This window comes from Trichoderma ghanense (assembly GCF_004382785.1).
Source record: "Trichoderma ghanense strain CCMA-1212 chromosome Unknown scaffold_2, whole genome shotgun sequence".
In the NCBI taxonomy this organism is placed as follows: Eukaryota; Fungi; Ascomycota; class Sordariomycetes; order Hypocreales; family Hypocreaceae; genus Trichoderma; species Trichoderma ghanense.
The window spans coordinates 457,760-474,648 of NW_027395665.1; the positions used below are offsets into that span (position 1 = coordinate 457,760).

Sequence of the window (16,889 nt, forward strand, 5' to 3'; positions counted from 1 at the left end):
TGTACACAGACTCCTTCTCTCCTTAATAAAAGGCCATGAGCCTGCCCGCTCGTTTTCCTGGGATTTGAAGCCATCCACGCTCGCTCGTTTGTGCGCCTGTGTCGAGAGAGAGCAAGGAAGAGATCGCGACACCATCGCAGCAACTCATTGAGCTGCCAGTGCGATAGAGCCTCTGCCTTTGCGCCGTCTCTCCCTTTCCCCCCATCTGACTGAGATCTCCACAAGGTGACGGGCTTCATCAGTTCATCCCACCATGAAATCGACAGCTGCCCTGGTGGGCCTCCTGGGCCTCACGGGCTCAGTCCTGGCTGATCCGACATGGCCCAACGCAGTCGACGAGATTGAGGAGATCATGACCCAGCTCCAGTCGTTCCGCGCCCGCAAATTCGCCGACACGGTGAGCCCGTGCTCTAACGAAGCCTCGGGACCCGGCCGGCAGAACGCCGCCGAGTGGCTCCGGGTCGGCTTCCACGACATGTCCACGGCCAACACGTACTTTGGCATTGGAGGTCTCGATGGCTCGCTGCAGTACGAGCTGGACAACGGCGAGAACACCGGGCCCGGCCACAGGACGACGCTCGAGTTCATGGCCCCCTATGTCTCTCCCCGGTCGACCCTGGCCGACCTCATCGCCCTGGGCGTCTACACATCTGTCCGCTCCTGCGGCGGCCCTGCCGTGCCGATTCGTGTCGGCCGTATCGATGCCACCGGCAAGGGAGCTCCAGGTGTCCCTCAGCCGCAAAACTCCGTTGACACGTTCAAGCAGCAGTTTGACCGCATGGGCTTCAGCGTCGAGGAGATGATCCAGGTCACGGCCTGTGGCCACACTCTGGGCGGCGTCCACAACACCGAGTTTCCCGACATTGTGCCCGCCGGAACTGGCCTCGACGGCGAGTCGGGTCTCGACGAGACCGATGCTGTCTTTGACAACCTTGTTGTCACCGAGTATCTCTCCGGCGAGACCAAGAACCCGCTTGTCGTTGGCCCGTCGGTCAAGATTGGCAAGAACTCCGACTTCAAGGTCTTCAACGCCGATGGCAACGAGACCATGGAGGCCCTGGCCGACGCGGAGACCTTCAAGTCCGTCTGCAAGACTGTTTTGCAAAAGATGATTGATGTCGTGCCCCGGGGCGTCAATATGACCGACCCCATTGTCCCATACAAGGTCAAGCCTGTCAACCTGCAGCTGACCCTCATCAACGGCGGGAGCACCCTCCAGCTGACGGGCTTCATCCGCGTCAAGACCACCGGCCTTGCCCAGGGCAGCATCTCCAGCGTGTCCATTACCTACAAGAACCGCAGGGGCACCACCGACTGCGGCCTCAGCACCTGCGTCGTCACCAGCACCGTCCAGGGCGCCAGCCAGGGCTTTGACGATACCTTTGCCTTCTACCCCATCTCGGCCAACATCCTTGCCTCCTCTGGTATCTCGTCCTTCACCGTGACCATCAACAACGCCGACGGCACCAAGGACATATACGACAACAATGGCAACGAGTATCCTGTCCAGGACGCCATCATCTTTCAGTCTCCCCAGAGCTGTGTCCTCGGCTCCTCGGGCGCTCTGACTGCTGTGGCTGCCGTCCGTAACGACCGCCTCAGCCAGGGCGCGCAGGTCAAGGTGTGGTACAAGACGCCTCAGACGAACAGCCCCGTTCCTCTGCTGCAGAGCACCACCCTCGACCTCACGAAGGGCCAGTGTGCCGGAACATACACTCTGTTCAGCGTCGACCACACCATCGAGGGTGGCCTGGCCTACGAGGGATACGTCGACGTCATCAACGGTGACCAGTCCGACAGCTTCAAGGCCCTGACCGGCGTTGGCGGTACCTGCCGTGCGTTTGCTGACCCGGCTGCCTGCGTCGGCGGAGACGATGAGGGATCCGGCGGCACGACGGCCGTCACAACCGTCCCAACCACGACTGAGGCTCTCCCTACTACCACGGAGCCTCCTGTTACTACTTCCACGGCGCCTCCTGTTACTACTTCCACGGAGCCTCCTGTTACTACTACCACGGAACCTCCTGTCACTTCTGCTCCTGTCACTGAGCCTCCCACGACCACGGCGCCTGCGACGACGACAACGCCGCCCCCTATTCCCAGCCACCGCCCTGCAGTTGACGGATATGTCCTGGTCTCTTGCTGGACTGAGGGTGATGGTGTGCGTGCTCTGGCCGGCAACGCATATGCCGACGACTCGATGACCTTGGAGACATGCCGAGACTTTTGCAGCGACTATGTCTACTGGGGCACAGAGTATGGCCGCGAGTGTGAGTATCTTGCCCTTTTCCGTTGACTTCGTCCCCCCTTGAGCTAACGGTGGACCCAGGTTACTGTGGCAATACCCTTGCCAAGAGCAGCGTAGAGGCTCCCATTGCTGAGTGCAACATGGTCTGCGCTGGTGACGCCAGCGAGTTCTGTGGTGCTGGCAACCGCCTCGAGCTGTACTCGACCACAGTCACCCAGCCTCCTGCTCCCACAGGCACCCTGACCCACGAGCCCACCGTCGGCCCATACACACTGGTGGGCTGCTGGACGGAAGGCTCAGGTGATCGCGCTCTGGCTCAGAAGGCCACCATCGACCCTGACATGACCAACGAGGCCTGTGCCGAGTTCTGTTCCGACTTTAGATATTTTGGCACGGAGTATGGCGATGAGTGCTACTGCGGTAGCTACCTTGCTGCCTCCAGTGCAACCGCTCCCTTGGCCGACTGCAACATGCCCTGCGCCGGCAACCAGTTCGAGTACTGCGGTGCCAGCAACCGCCTTGAGCTGTACATCAACCCCAACGTCACTGGTGGAGCCCCCGAGCAGCCCGCTGCCGCCGGCGACTTCGTGTTTGTTGGCTGCCAGACGGAGGGCAACGGCACCCGCGCTCTGACGGGCGCTGCCACCGCAACGGGCACCATGACCGTCGAGGCCTGCGCCGAGTTCTGTGCCGACTTTACGTACTTTGGCACCGAGTATGGCAGCGAATGCTACTGTGGCAACACTCTGGCACCGTCGTCACTCAAGGCCCCGGCGGCCGACTGCAACATGCTATGCAGCGGCAACGAGCTTGAGTATTGTGGTGCGGGCAACCGCCTCTCACTGTACACCAAGAAGCCTGAGGAGCTCACATAGGAGTGTGGGTGATGACTTTGTGAAGGTTTCGTTGTCCGGATGAAACGAGTTGGCGGTGATGGCGTCATGTTGTATGTTTGCAGCTATATAAAGGCGGAGCGAAGGGTTCACTTGTCTATATGGGGCCAATTGGATTAATGGCGAGTGTAGGTTAGGATGCAGCATTGGATAGGTGCAGCATGAATGAATAAATATCGATACTGGACTATGGTCTGACCGTAAGCTATGGATTGATTTTTGACGAAGTCGCAGCACAATCCACCCTCTCGTGTGTAAGGGTGAACCTGAAGCTGTCTGGAAGTGCACTGGCGCAATCAGCATCACTGCCTAATAAGTATTAGTGTACTCCTAGCCCGTCCCGCGACGCGCTCTATCAATATCCGGCCGCCCCCATGAATCAATCGTTCACCTTCGCCTGCTCCTCCCTCCACTAACAAGCTTAAGCTCACGATATCCCATCAAACACAATCACAAACAAATGGCAGACACAACGCCAGAAAATGACCGCGAAGTAGGATGTACTCATGCAAAAGCCCTGCCTTGATCACTCGTCGATCTCGCACAGATGAAAAATAAATGCTGATAACGGAACAATCTTGTATGTGTGTTTATAGCGTCTTAAATCAGCACTCTGGTACGCCATAGGACAAATCGTGGACGAAGAATCGCTCAAGCGGAACCGCAATGCGACGCCGCAGTTTATCGGGGCCTTGACGGAGATGGTCTGGGCGCAGATTGGTATGTCCTTATCTTATCCCATATCCATAATTCCAACTCTCATCATCATCACATCATCATCATCATCATCATCATCGTCATCATGCAAAGAATTACATACAAAAAGAACAAGATGTTAAAGGACGGACACGTCTTGAAGGGAAGAAAGCTTGTGGGAAAGGACGAGAGCTTACACAGGAAATGTATACGCAGAAAGCGTAGCAATCGATCTCGAGACATTCTGCAACCACGCCGGCCGGACGACGGTCACGACGGACGATGTTTTGCTGCTGGCGAGGAAGAATCCGGACTTGCATGAGATTATGAAGGATTTCGTGGATGGGATCAGGGCGGAGAAGGAGGCTGGCGGCGGTAGTAGTCGGAGTGGTGGTGGTGGTGGGAAGAAGAGTAAGGGGAAGAAGTAAGGGGCTTTTGCAGATGGAAAGGGAAGAGGAGACATCTCTAGCATTTCAGACGCTACGACACATGACAATGATCATCTCAATCATGGTATTTCTTGATCTCCACCAGGTATCTCAAAAAAGTACATCTTCCTTCTACCACCGGCCACGACAAAGATCTGCAAGACAATGGCCAGCATGAAGCCCATCTCAAGACCGTCTATTCCTTTCTATCCTCTGTTGAAACCGAGCCACATGTCATGTATATATTCCTTCAATCAAAACAATCTCCTTCCTTTCGTCCAACTCAGTGTCACCTTGATGTGATCCTGACTTTGCTCACCTCCAGCGTCTCCGTATCCACCAGCACCACCTCCTTGCTCTTCGAAAATGACGGCACGGCAATGAGCCGCACGCTCTGGCCGTCTGGGCCGTGAACGACCTTTGTCGCAAACTCGGGCTGACAGCCAACGAAATAGACGTGGGGGCACGATTTGAGGACAAACGGGTCGTCTTCTTGGAACGGATAGCTCCCTGAGTAGAGCATCTCTTCGTCAGTAACGCTTTCAACAGGGGGACAAGGAAACAAAAAAAAAAAAAAAAAAAAAAACACATACATACATACATACATACCCTTTACCATTCACAGCTTTTGTCTCGGTCTTGTTGTAATTCCAGCGACTAAACCGCTTCGAGGAGGGGCCGCTTCGTTTGAAATTCTGAGTCATTGGGCGGGTCTGTGAAGGATCTGGCCGAACAAGGTCTTTGTTTCATTAGTGCTTGTTTTATTTGGTTGTTTGTTACTCCTTCTACATCGCACTGTTGCAATGTGCGGAATATGGAAATAGGTGATGCGGAGTTNAAAAAAAAAAAAAAAAAAAAAAAAAAAAAAAAAAAAACACATACATAACGTATCGGGCGCTGTGGGAGCGCAGCATCTCCATCTGCACATGGCCTCCATCATGCCCAAGCGGTCGTCGCTCTCAACATACTTGAACACGTCGTCGACGTTCTGGCCGCCCGTGCCCAGTATTCTCCATCCTTCCACTTCTGCCTCCCACGGATTCGTCACGGTGTCGAACCAGCCAGGTTGGGACGCCGACGCCGCCGCGGCATCTGCCGCGTAGGCCCTTGACAGAGGGAACATGGCCGTGTGGATGGGCTGCTGGGGATAGCTCGCGTTGGCGGGATCCTGGGCGCCGGGGAGGAGGGTTACGGGGACGGAGGGCAGCAGCTCGGAGAGGAACTCGTCAAAGAGCTGGGAGGGCAGGGGGTTGTATGCGCTGGCGTCGTAGCCGTACTTCTTCTGCGCCCTCTTCTTGTCGTCATCGTCTTCGTGCTCCTTGCCGGTCGTCGTTGAGATGGAGTCGCCGGCGATGATGAGCCTGCTGATTTGCGACACGCCAGCCTGCTCCTCTGGGCCGAGGGCCTCTCCCAGCAGGTACTCCAGCAGGAGATTCAGATCGAGGTCGTACGAGGCGTCGGTGCCGGAAAAGGACAGCCCCGACACGATGGCAATCTTCTTGCCGCCGCTCTCCGAGGGAGAGTCTGTCATTTCTGTATCCTCGCTCTTTGCTTTGCCGGCGGCCGAGGGCGCTCTGGAGAGGGCCCAGCGCTCGGGCTGGGGAGCCAGATCGGGCACCTTGATGTCGATAACCTCGAACTCCCCGTGTGTGTTTTCGGTGCCCATGACGGCGATGATGCACCCCGTGACGAGGGGGATGGTGCTGAGCGGATCGCCCACTAGGCGGACGCGGCCCGAGTCGTCTTCGAGCATGGTCTGGTCGGAGCCGTCGTCGGAGTAGTACTTTTGCGAAGAGATGGGCGCCGATAGCCAGCTCTGCCGGGGTTCACGCAGACGTTAGGGAGAGACATACCAGGTATCGACTGAGGTGTCGGTACTCACATCCTTGGACACGTCCTCGAGAATGTTGGGCTTCAGCTTCATGTCCATGTAAACCGTGCCCGCAACCCAGCACAGCTCGCCCTGCCGCACGTCCAGCACGCGATCGACCCTTTTGGCCCGCTCGCCGCCAATCTCCGTGTCCGCCCACGCCTTGGCGGCGACCTCTTCCACCGCGGGCTTGATCTTGGCCAGCCGCAGGAAGTACATGTCGCCGTACTGCTGCTTGTAAGAGCGGTTCTTGTCGAGGGCGTAGGAGTGCAGCGGCTTGTAGGCGGAGGGGGCTCGGACGGGGGCTTTCGGGGGGAGATGCCTGTTTAATCCGAGTTAGAGTAGGCTGACGCAGCTTTGAAAGCGAATGGGTGTTGGAATAGACAGGGGAAGTCATACGCGGACGCCTCGAGGAGGCTGGAGATGTCCTCGAGCTTGACCATGTTGGCGGTTTGGCGCTGCTGCGGCCGAGCTTGCAGCCTTGGAGAGGAGTGTCTCAATGGGCTATTCTGTCGTCTGGCTTTGTATTCTGTGTATAGTCGTGAGAAAAGTCGAGTATCAAAGGTAATTGAATGGGTGAGGGCGTTGATGCAGCAATTTGACAGGCATTGGATGTCAAGATAAAAGCTGCGAGCTTGACGCGCCGATGCTCTTAACAGCGCTGGATTTCTTTTCTCGTGCCCCGCGTTCAGACGCGCCACAGCCTGGGGGCCAAGGGCGGCAAGTACCTGCTTGTATCTGGTAACCCATCTGTCAAGGCCCAATGACGCACAATGAACCCAAGCAGTACATGTGCGTACTTTGTGCCGTCTCTGGCCGTTAAAGTGCCCCATTACACTCCGAAAGATGGTCTCGAAACGCCCGCGAAACTTCCATGACAAGCAGACGCCCGACCAGATTCTCTGCTAATTCGAGGTACTGCAACTCGCATGCACAGAGACGGCATGCTCCGGACTCCGGACTCCGGGCTTGACAACAGAACTTGAGTCACTCAGAGAACATACCAGTGCACCTTCCTCTTTATGACGGTATGGAACCCCCCACCATGGGCTAAGAAAATAAAAAGAACACAAATAGATACCTAGTAAGCATCGGTGTCTGTGATTTTCCAAGTAAAACCACCCAATGATGAATAAGAAGAGCTTGGAGGGCCGGATTGCTCTGCTTCAACGCTAGAAAACTCCGCCGGCGGGGCCCGTGATGCTGCAATGAGACATTGAAGCCCCAGTAGCAACTCCCAACGTCAAACTTATAAAAGAAAGTCGATTTGCCCACTTCCTGTCAACTCGACTCGACGTGAATCCGTCTCAACCAAACAAACTCATCACAGTCTCTCACACCTCATCTCACCCATCACCTCCCCCAACTCATCATCACAGCAAACACCAACAACCTCCGCCAAAATGACCTCCAAACAACCCCAATCCCCTCCCCAGATCATCGTCAAGAACCTCTCCTACACATTCCCCGACTTCTCCACCGGCGTCCGCAACATCTCCCTCGACCTGCCCCCCCGCTCCCGCACCCTCCTCATCGGGGCAAACGGCGCCGGCAAGACGACGCTCCTCCGCCTCCTCGCCGGCAAGCGCCTGGCCCCCGGCGACGCAATCTCCATCTGCGGCGTCGACCCCTTCAAGGAAGGCCTCGAGGGCGTCACCTACCTCGGCCTCGAGTGGGTGCTCAACCCCATCGTCCGCAACGACATTGGCGTCATGGAGCTGCTCCGCTCCGTCGGCGGCGACGCCTATCCAGATCGCCGCGACGAGCTCGTCGAGATGCTCGACATTGACACCAACTGGCGCATGCACGCCGTGTCCGACGGCGAGCGCCGCAGGGTCCAGCTCGCCATGGGCCTCCTGCGGCCCTGGACCGTCCTCTTCCTCGACGAAATCACCGTCGACTTGGACGTCCTCAGCCGCTACGAGTTCCTCGCCTGGCTCAAGCGCGAGACGGAGACCCGCGAGTGCACCATTGTCTACGCCACCCACATCCTGGACAACCTGGCCGGCTGGCCGACGCACCTCGTCCACATGCATCTCGGCACCGTCAAGGAGTGGGACACTGCGGACAACATGCTGCGGTCCATTGACGCCACCGTCGGTCCTACGGGCAACAGCCGCCTCGGAGAGCTGGTCATGGGCTGGCTGAGGGATGATCTCAAGGCGAGAGGGCCCAGGAGCCAGGCCAACATTGCCCCCGAAGGCAAGACGTATGGCTTCGGCGGCATCAAGATTGGCGGTTATGGCGACGAGTCCAAACAAAGAGAGAATTAAGAGCGTGCCAGGTCGCCTTCTAGTCTGTTTCCTTTCTCATTCTCAATCCCATTCACTCGGGCCGCGGCGGAGGCGAAGCCCGGGAAATCTCTTGGGTATGGACGCCTTCAACGGCCTATGAGACGACGCATAAGACGGGTAGGATATTCTCACATCACGGACGGTCCGGGAGCACAGCATTCAACGGTGCATTGGCGTTGGCTTTTGGGTGGACAAGCAGGCCTCAACTCTGCCTTCACAGCCGGATTTCGGCCTCATTTGTTCTATCAACACTCACAGATGGTATTCTGTGAGCACGCAACACGATTTTCTTTCTCTTGTTCCTTTCACGATACCCTGGAATTCAACCGATGGGATATAGGCAGCTGGTCCGCTTCAACTGGACTCGGTATAGATAGTCGCCATAAGTTGCAATAGCACCATTTCTTTCCCCGCGCCATCACAGAGCGTGAAGCATCTTGGCCCGCGCTCGCGGCGTTGCGTCCATTGACTTCTTCAGTACTGTCATTGTGTTCTTCAACAGCTCGGCAATGCCGCCGAGATTCTTTTCCGCAAGAGATCTTAGGACCTCGATGCGGTACTCTTGCCATGAGAGCTGTATGCCGCCCGAGGTAGCCAGTTTCGTGAGGCTGGCCTGCGTCACGGGCCCAGCATGCCTTGTCCGAATGGAGCCGTCGCTCGCAATAGCTGCGTCCTCTAGGTCTCGCACTGACTGGATGCTCTGGAGGCACAGCACCGGTGAGTACGACAAGGAAAACAGTGAAGCAAGAGAAAACGTCTTGTCCACCGACACCACGTAGGACGTGAGCTTGGAGACTGCAGGCCGCGGCATCATGCAGCCGTGCGAGTTGGTGTCCGCATCGCTGAACGCCCGGCTTCTCCAGAAACAGTTGCAAATGTCCATGAGAAAGCCGTTGTATAGATTAACGTAGGCTCGGTCGTAGGAGAGGGCATCGATCCTATTGGAGCCATCGTTCCTCGCCTTGGTCGACATGGCCATCTCAAAGCCCTTCTTGTAGCATGCCAAGATGTCGCATAGGCGGGATACTGTCGCCACGGAACCACTGAACAAGAAGATGTAGATGAGCTCAGAGGGCGGCAGTTCAATCCTCATGTAGTCCTTCAACCTTTCGTCGTTGACAAGGTGGGTGGCCTGCTCGTAAAATGCAAGGATAGCCATGTCCACGGACTCCGTAGGCGACGTCTGTAGAAGGGTAAGGCTGAGCTGTCCGGTGTGCCGTATCAGCGCCCTCAAACTCGTGTTTGCACCTGACGGAATCGCATCGCTGGATTCTAGTATGGCAGTCCAATGATGCAGGATCTGAGTGTACAATGTTAATACGTCAACTTGGGAGCTGGCCGTATTATCTAGAATAGCTGCTTCCAATGGCTGTAGTATGTGTTCATATAGGTCTTATAGACGGTCAGCCCCTCAGAGAACAGCTTCAAGTTCGATAAGAGAGCGAGTACTTGCCTTGGAACTCCAGTAGGGGAGCATATGACAAAATCTGCAAGATATGACCACGGTGGCCGGACCCGTTCCACTGCTGGAAAAAGCGCGCAAAGAAATCAAGCAAAATGGGGGGTATAGACTGCATTAATCGTTCAAGTTAGTCATGTGGCAGATGGCATACCTTGCCGCTCGACTCCAACTCACTTTACTCTGCACAACAAAGTCCCGCACAACGTCCAGGACCTCCCATAGTGTGGCCTCATCGGCGTCGCCATCGAGGACATTCTGTAATACCGAGCTCAGCCAGTTGGCTATCCGCTGGTAAGCTTCTGCACTGGGGCGCAAGAGGAGAAGTTTCTGGAGCAAAGGATCTGCAAGAACAGCCACGAGCTGGTTGGGCAGCTCTATCCTATCCATATTCTGGACGAAGCCGGTGACATTCTCAATCTCTTCCAGAGTGATGGCGTTCTGTCAACGGTTAGCGTACGACTAGGCTAGCTGCTGAGGAACAACCACATTACCTCGGCGACATGAGACGTGTGTACAAATGGCACAACTCTCTTTCCGTGGCCACGCCCCGTGGCACGATTGACTTGAAACCCGTCAAGGGCTCCACGTGTATTCTTCTCTGCTTGCAAGGCATATGCCTCTTGGATCTCCTGGAGCCTCTCTTTCCAGGCGGCATCCGGATGCTAGGGCCATGTCAATACTGATATCCTTCTGACCTCAGTATATACAACTTTCTCACCTTGAATGCCGAGGCCTTGCCACGAACTAATTCCCCTAGGATGATCTCGGGATAGTAATCTTTGAAGACCCTTAGAAGGCCTATCAGATACGGATCATTCGCCGTTTGCCGTGACAGAGTCAATCTGTAAGTGGCATGAGATACCAGATTCGTAGAAAACCCGTTAGGAATGGGACACTCACAGGGCTTGAATCCTGAATGGCTTAACATGCTTTCTCCGTGTAATCAGCGCCAATAGATGGCAAACATTTGGTCTAATCGCCGCCGTGTCAAGCAAGTTGAAGAGAACGCCATAAGCCTGGGCAAGCACAGCTGGGGTCTCTAACGCGTGGTGGACCATGATGAGCCATTTCAGAAGAGCTACCTGAATGGTAAGAGAAGGCTTGAGCGTTCCATGGCCGAGAGCGCCGATGATACGGACGACAACATCGCGTGATACTCGGGCGACGGGATACAGGTTCCTAGCTAGAGCATTCAGACTGGCCTGGTCGAGGTGACTGGGCGTAACCAGCAGGCCAACAAGCTCGTCAAGCGCAGCCGGAAGCAGGCCGTTCTCGTAGGCCAGAGATGCCAGGCTTGCTACTGTGGGCTTGATGCTCGTCCCCCGAGATTTGGCTGGTAACTTGGAAGCTTTGCGTACGAGTAAGTAAGTGGGCGCCTTCGTCCGAGAAGTGGGAGGGTCTGCACCACTCACCTGCAGCCACATCTTGGATGAGGGCGTCAATCTCCTCAGCTGCAGAAGGCGACATATCGCCGGCATTCAATGGACCGAGGCGGCGGCGAATCGAGCGCGGCTATATGTAACGGATATGCACAGCAAGAGGCCGATAGGACCGAAATCACGGCGATGGCGCGTCTGTCGTCAAGAAGAAAAACAAATCCGGAAGAAGCGCGGTGCAGGTGCCAAGCTTCAGGACTTCATGCTGTCATTGTCGTACTTGGTGGAGGTGCTTCCCATAGTCCGTTGCCGAGACAGCTGCCACGTCTGATGCGCTCCGCTGCCGGGCGTCGGGCCTGATTTATGGCCAGTGAGAGATGGTGATGGTGATGGCGTCGTTTGGACGAGTCTCTCGCTGGGGTCTTTACCTACAGATGCTGCTGGCAGTGGGGGTGGTGGTTCTTAGCGCGAAGAAGTCCCACGCCAGCCAAGTAATGGTTGTGGTTGGAAAGGTTCAGGTATGGCCCAATGTATCCAATTGGAGGACAGAGGATATGAGAGTATGCAGACGATGATCAGTGACAATGGTTGATTGAGTTTGAGGAAGGTTGTGACAGAGCTCTCATGGATGGAGTGTCGCTAGGTACCTACCTATGTCGAGCTTAGCAGCTGGTGAGGCACGGGCGCTATGTGTTGCGGTACGCTGAGGTACATGCGGGCGACCGTTGGGCAGCACAGCATCAACCGCCGCGAAGTCTTCTTCTGTACCGCGTGCAGATCTCGAATTTCGCACAGGCCATTCTTTGTTCAACAAGCCGCAGATTGAAGTGTCCCGGCATCGCTCCCCGGAGGCCCACGGCAAATGCTCCAAGGTTGAGTATGCAAACATGACAGGATAGGCGACCCGCACCTTTCAGCAGTCAAATCTGTGAGAAGGCTGGGCAGACTACGAGTGAGCGGCGCAAGTTGCTGGAAGATTTCGACGTGGCAGCCGCTGGCACTACATTTGTCAGGCTACTGCAGGTACCGTTTCTGCAGTCATCGCAGCTAAATGGGTGTCTCGACTCGGTGGCAATCACCGGCTGAATTCAAGGCCCAAATCCTTGCTTCGTACCTACCTACTTCTATAAGGTAAGCAAGGAACTGTCTGAATGCCCGATTGCCACTAGTATTGAGGATCTGCTGGCTGCTTGAGGCTCGAACTTTGTGAGTCGACCTTCCATGTTCAGGCGGTGCGAGCCCGGTACCAAAGGAGCACTACCGGGTGGGAATCAAGGCATAATCGGAAATCCAGTGGCACCCGTTTCCACAGGAAGCTGGATGGAGCGTGCCTTCTCCAATTCACACCTGCCATCAATACCGTATCGGAAGAACAGTGACCAAGTGGTCGCAGTTGCCTTGTCAGTACTTGTTGTCTTTGGTGCTCGGAAGGTGCTCTCGGGCACCACGTACCGGATGCTTCCATTGCGGGATGCATCTTCCACAACACCAAGCAGAGATTCTCAGAGCCCAATCTGTCGGCTCTTTTCATCCCATCAACTCATCGACTTTCTGACTCTCCGCCTCTCGCCTCAAACCCCACCGCTGACTCGACCGGCGACACCTGCGCAGCCTGTACCAGAACGGAAACGCGCTACAAAGCTCAACTGCTCTCGGCTTCTGTCGATCATTGAAATCTCCCGCCTTTCCCGTCTGCCGGCGCCATCAGTCCGGCATATTGGGCCAGCGCTAGGCCCGATATGACCTCGCCGTTGCTCTTCCATACGACTGTCCGAGTCGAATCACATGTGGACACTGCCATCTACCGGCCAATATGCCAATCAGGGACCATTTAGGCCGTCGTATTTGGCCTGCATGCCTTCATCCAACTGGAGTGGCGGGCTGATCATGGCAAAAACTTCGCCTGCCTGCCAACCGGGGCTGTCTGCGCTGCATCCGGGCATCGTGATCCAGCGGAGAGACACTCCTTTGCCTTAACTTGGTCCTGCGCAGTTCATCTAGGCCCTCCGCGAGGGAAGACTCCTGTTGGCTGCTAAATGATCAATGGGCAGGTTGCTGGCAGCACGTAAAGTTGCATACAGGTGGATGCGGACCATGTCAGCAGAGGGATCAACGACATCCAAACGGTATCTCTCCTGTTTGCTCTCAGTGAGTCGAACATGGTACTTGCCGGCTGTACGAGTATCTTTTGCGTCGCACCAATCCATTGCAGACTTCTCATCCAAGTGGCAACATGCAGACCATCTCAATCACCGCCTTGGCTAGGACTCGCATTGTATGGCATCCCACAGCTCTACTACTTTTATCGACTAGCATACAGCTACGAACCCCCAGGAAGCAGACACTCTACGGCAGACACATTCCCTACCCCTACTATGAGGGCGACATCTTTTGGTCCAATGCTACAACTAGTCGCCCTCCTTGCATAAAGGCGTCTACCCATTGACCAATGCTTGCAGAGCATCTCGTACCTTCGCCACAACTCAACTTGGCCTTATGTTTTCCTCCAGGGAGCCCAGCATTGCTTGCCGTAATGCTAGCAAAGCAGCTGACTGCCCGCCTTGAGGGAATTCATCCTTCGGCAGCCGTCCCCAGCCGACCCCCATCTCCTTCGATCCCCCCATGGCCAGATATCTTGGTCAAGGGTGGGCCGGGCATTTGTTTGCCTGCCACGCCTTGGACCTACTGAATGTTCAGTCACGTCTACAGCCAATGTCATGAACCCCCACGCGAAGTTGATCCTTCCACTTCCTCCCCCATGGCCATGCGAAGCTTCTCGCAGCCCCTTGAATCGTCCCCTGAACCCTTGCTTGGCCCAATCAAACAAAGACACTTTTAGGGCTATGTTACAACGCATGTTACATACATCGCCGCCGTCTGTGAATATGGACCTTAGCGGTGCAAGTTCTTTTCAGCTGATACTGTATGAGAAACCTTAGCGATGGAATATTGGACGCCATCACCTCTCCATTGCGGAAACTTGCACTATCCGGCACAATTGCTCTGATCACTGTTTATGTATCGGATTTTTCTGCTGGAAGTGCCGAATCGTTGACTCCTCATAACAACTAGGGTTTAGGGAGCTGTCAAATCAAAAGCCCTTCAAGCGTTGTCAGATCGCGAGAGTGGCGGGAGCTTTCCCACACTTCTTGATTCTCAGACCAGCTCGGCGCAATTCAAGGCGAGCATTGTACAGAATCGCATCCACAGCATCCAAGAGCTTTTCTTGACAGCTGTAGAACCGCCAGGATTGTCCATCGCCGCCTCCAGGGCTACTATGCTGTAGGAAGCATCATGTCTACCGGAGCATACTGGCCTGCGGGACACACATCCAGCCTTTACCCCTCGGAAATCCCAGAAAGACCCGTCGCTACGGTTAGGTGGGATCACCAGCGTTGCGTCCCCCTCGATCGGATTCCCACCAGAGACAAGCCTGTTCTTCTCTTGACCCCTGTCGTGGTGCCCCCTGTGGGCAATGATCCCACAGATGACAGAGATCCGTTTGAGATACTCGGGCAAACCATCTCTGGTCGAGACATCCCAATACGCCATGTTCCTTACACCAAGAATCGAGGAATCACACATGTCCATGAGACCTTCATCAAGATGGCGAGGGCCGTGATCTTCGTAATCACCCACTTGACCGGCACTGACGGCTCGCTACAGCTGGGTTTTGCTGAGCTTGTGGCGCGAAAATGCGAATCACGGCCGCTCATCACTCTGATCTGCTGCGATCTGGCAGGTCGAAACATCTCCAGCACGCAGTTCCGGACAATGGTGCAGATCGCCGGATACACAAATTCCGATCTCCTTGTCGCAGCTGCCCTGCTCCTGGATGGCAGTTCGAGGCCGACAGTGCCTGTGGATTCCGGAACGCTCGCCCCAGGTGCCTCTGATGCTGAGCCTGCGTGGTCAGTTTGTCCCTGGGTTGCCGAGCGAGACTTGACGGAAATCTGTGCCCTTTGGCAAGCATGTCTCCCTCAGCAGTTTCATCTCAGCGTGTCTGCTCTTGGGTCTCTCCTGAAGAGAGATGGCTACGCATTGCATTACATTGTGCGGGAGCCCACGGAAGGGTTGCTTGTTGGCTTCTGTGCAGCATATGCTACCTTCGCAGACAGCTCCGACGTTGCTCTCATAGGGTCCATCGCGGCCATCATCGTGCGAGCTGAATACCGAGGTCAGGGAATCGGCTCTTGCCTTCACGATGCTGCGATGAACAGGCTCCACAGGGTCAGAGGCGTGCAGAGGCTGCACCTGGGAACGACTTTTCCTCGACTGTTGCCTGGTCTGACCGCTGACATGGCTGAAGCAGGCCAGTGGTTCGCAAGGAGAGGCTGGCCAGTCAACGCGCAAGGGCATGGCGGCCAGGGCGGTCTTGTCAGTGACTGGATTCTTCGCTTTACGGACTTGACAGGCGTCGTGATTCCCTACTCTGGCCTAGGATTTCGACTGTGCCACGAGGCGGATGCGCACCAGGTGCTGGATATTGAGAGTCGCCCGCCTGCGACAACCAGCCACGGCTTCGGCTGGTACGATCAGTACGCCCGGACTGTGAACAGTGAATATATAAGCGACATCATCGTTGCCTTTGACAACGCTACAATAGTAGCGACGGCCATCACTTTTATTCCTAGCCAGCAAAGTCCGGCAGCAACCGACCTTCCGTGGCCGGGATCCTTGAATAGCAGAATTGGAGGAGTAACGTGCATTTGTATTCGAGGTCAGCTTTCCCATATCCCCTTCCCCTTGCCTTCCTCCTTACATTCCCGCGGAGGAAACAGAGCCCTGGAGTGTGTACTCTTCAGTGCTGATTACCGATGAGCTACGGGACAGACCAAGGCGGCTTGCGAGACACAATCATGGCTTGCTTGCTGTACGCTTGCTACCAGACGCTGAGCAGCAGAGGAATGACCGGTATGTTCGTGGACGGAGTCTCCGACGGAGACCAGGTGCTTGTTTCGCTAGGTGAGTTTCCCTACCGCAGGCCAACGACGAAAGATGTCTTGTATCCTCAGCTTTCCGCTTTGAATGTTAACACGGGCTTTCGAAATGGCAGGTTTCCAGAAGTGGGCGGAATATAGACCCGTTTGGCGCGAGATGTCGCGGTAGGGGTTTGCTCGATTGTCGTTACCATGCTCCATTACATACCGCTGCATCCACCAACTACACTTGAATATGGCAATACGGGATTGGCGTTGAGCGGAGGAGCGGGCAAACGGAGGAGATATGGAGGTGTTTTTGCGCATCGTCTGCGTGGGAAGAATAGGGGTAGATGGACCCAATGGCGCACATGATGAGTGTCGGTCTAGGATAAGATAGACCAGCAGGTCAAAACAGTTTGGTCGATGAAACCCGTCAAGATTGGACATGTGAAGCATTTAGAAGAGAAGAAGCCTTGGAAGAGTGTGATGAGAAGTCAAGTACGGGGTATATATTGTGTATATTTGAATCTTGACTTATATATTGGGGAGCTGTCGACAAACATCGACAACAGACGAAAACCCAACGAGAGAAGAACAGCAACAAGGACGAAGGAGAGACAGAAAGAAACAACAACTTTTTGACCCAGATAGATTTCCCCTCCTGCTCTCTGTCACATCTCTCATATAAGGATATCAACGC

The 16,889-nt window shown here is 55.4% G+C and overlaps 6 protein-coding genes across 6 annotated transcripts; 4 read left to right on the top strand and 2 right to left on the bottom strand.

Annotated features, from left to right (window-relative positions):
• Positions 1–253: 253 nt before the first annotated feature.
• On the top strand, positions 254–3,123 carry CCMA1212_002540 (WSC domain-containing protein; the record flags this gene model as incomplete). Its single annotated transcript, XM_073699921.1, has 2 exons — positions 254–2,270; positions 2,330–3,123. The coding sequence occupies 2 exons, from the start codon at positions 254–256 to the stop codon at positions 3,121–3,123; spliced, it is 2,811 nt and encodes a 936-aa protein (XP_073561429.1).
• A 478-nt stretch (positions 3,124–3,601) lies between these two features.
• CCMA1212_002541 (Centromere protein S) lies at positions 3,602–4,265 on the top strand (the record flags this gene model as incomplete). The annotated part of the gene is made up of 3 exons (XM_073699922.1): positions 3,602–3,634; positions 3,738–3,861; positions 4,054–4,265. The coding sequence occupies 3 exons, from the start codon at positions 3,602–3,604 to the stop codon at positions 4,263–4,265; spliced, it is 369 nt and encodes a 122-aa protein (XP_073561428.1).
• Positions 4,266–4,554: 289 nt separating this feature from the next.
• CCMA1212_002542 (DNA polymerase delta small subunit) lies at positions 4,555–6,578 on the bottom strand (the record flags this gene model as incomplete). Its single annotated transcript, XM_073699923.1, has 4 exons — positions 4,555–4,775; positions 5,148–6,081; positions 6,148–6,457; positions 6,535–6,578. 4 exons carry the CDS (start codon positions 6,576–6,578, stop codon positions 4,555–4,557), a joined length of 1,509 nt encoding a protein of 502 aa, XP_073561427.1.
• Positions 6,579–7,538: 960 nt separating this feature from the next.
• Positions 7,539–8,408, top strand: CCMA1212_002543 (uncharacterized protein; the record flags this gene model as incomplete). Its single annotated transcript, XM_073699924.1, has 1 exon — positions 7,539–8,408. One exon carries the CDS (start codon positions 7,539–7,541, stop codon positions 8,406–8,408), a length of 870 nt encoding a protein of 289 aa, XP_073561426.1.
• A 439-nt stretch (positions 8,409–8,847) lies between these two features.
• CCMA1212_002544 (Centromere protein I) lies at positions 8,848–11,358 on the bottom strand (the record flags this gene model as incomplete). The annotated part of the gene is made up of 6 exons (XM_073699925.1): positions 8,848–9,798; positions 10,066–10,329; positions 10,383–10,553; positions 10,610–10,733; positions 10,792–11,239; positions 11,304–11,358. The coding sequence occupies 6 exons, from the start codon at positions 11,356–11,358 to the stop codon at positions 8,848–8,850; spliced, it is 2,013 nt and encodes a 670-aa protein (XP_073561425.1).
• Positions 11,359–14,506: 3,148 nt separating this feature from the next.
• CCMA1212_002545 (uncharacterized protein) lies at positions 14,507–16,376 on the top strand (the record flags this gene model as incomplete). The annotated part of the gene is made up of 3 exons (XM_073699926.1): positions 14,507–15,987; positions 16,101–16,232; positions 16,324–16,376. Exons 1-3 carry the CDS (start codon positions 14,562–14,564, stop codon positions 16,374–16,376), a joined length of 1,611 nt encoding a protein of 536 aa, XP_073561424.1. The 5' UTR covers positions 14,507–14,561.
• Between the last annotated feature and the right edge of the window lie 513 nt (positions 16,377–16,889).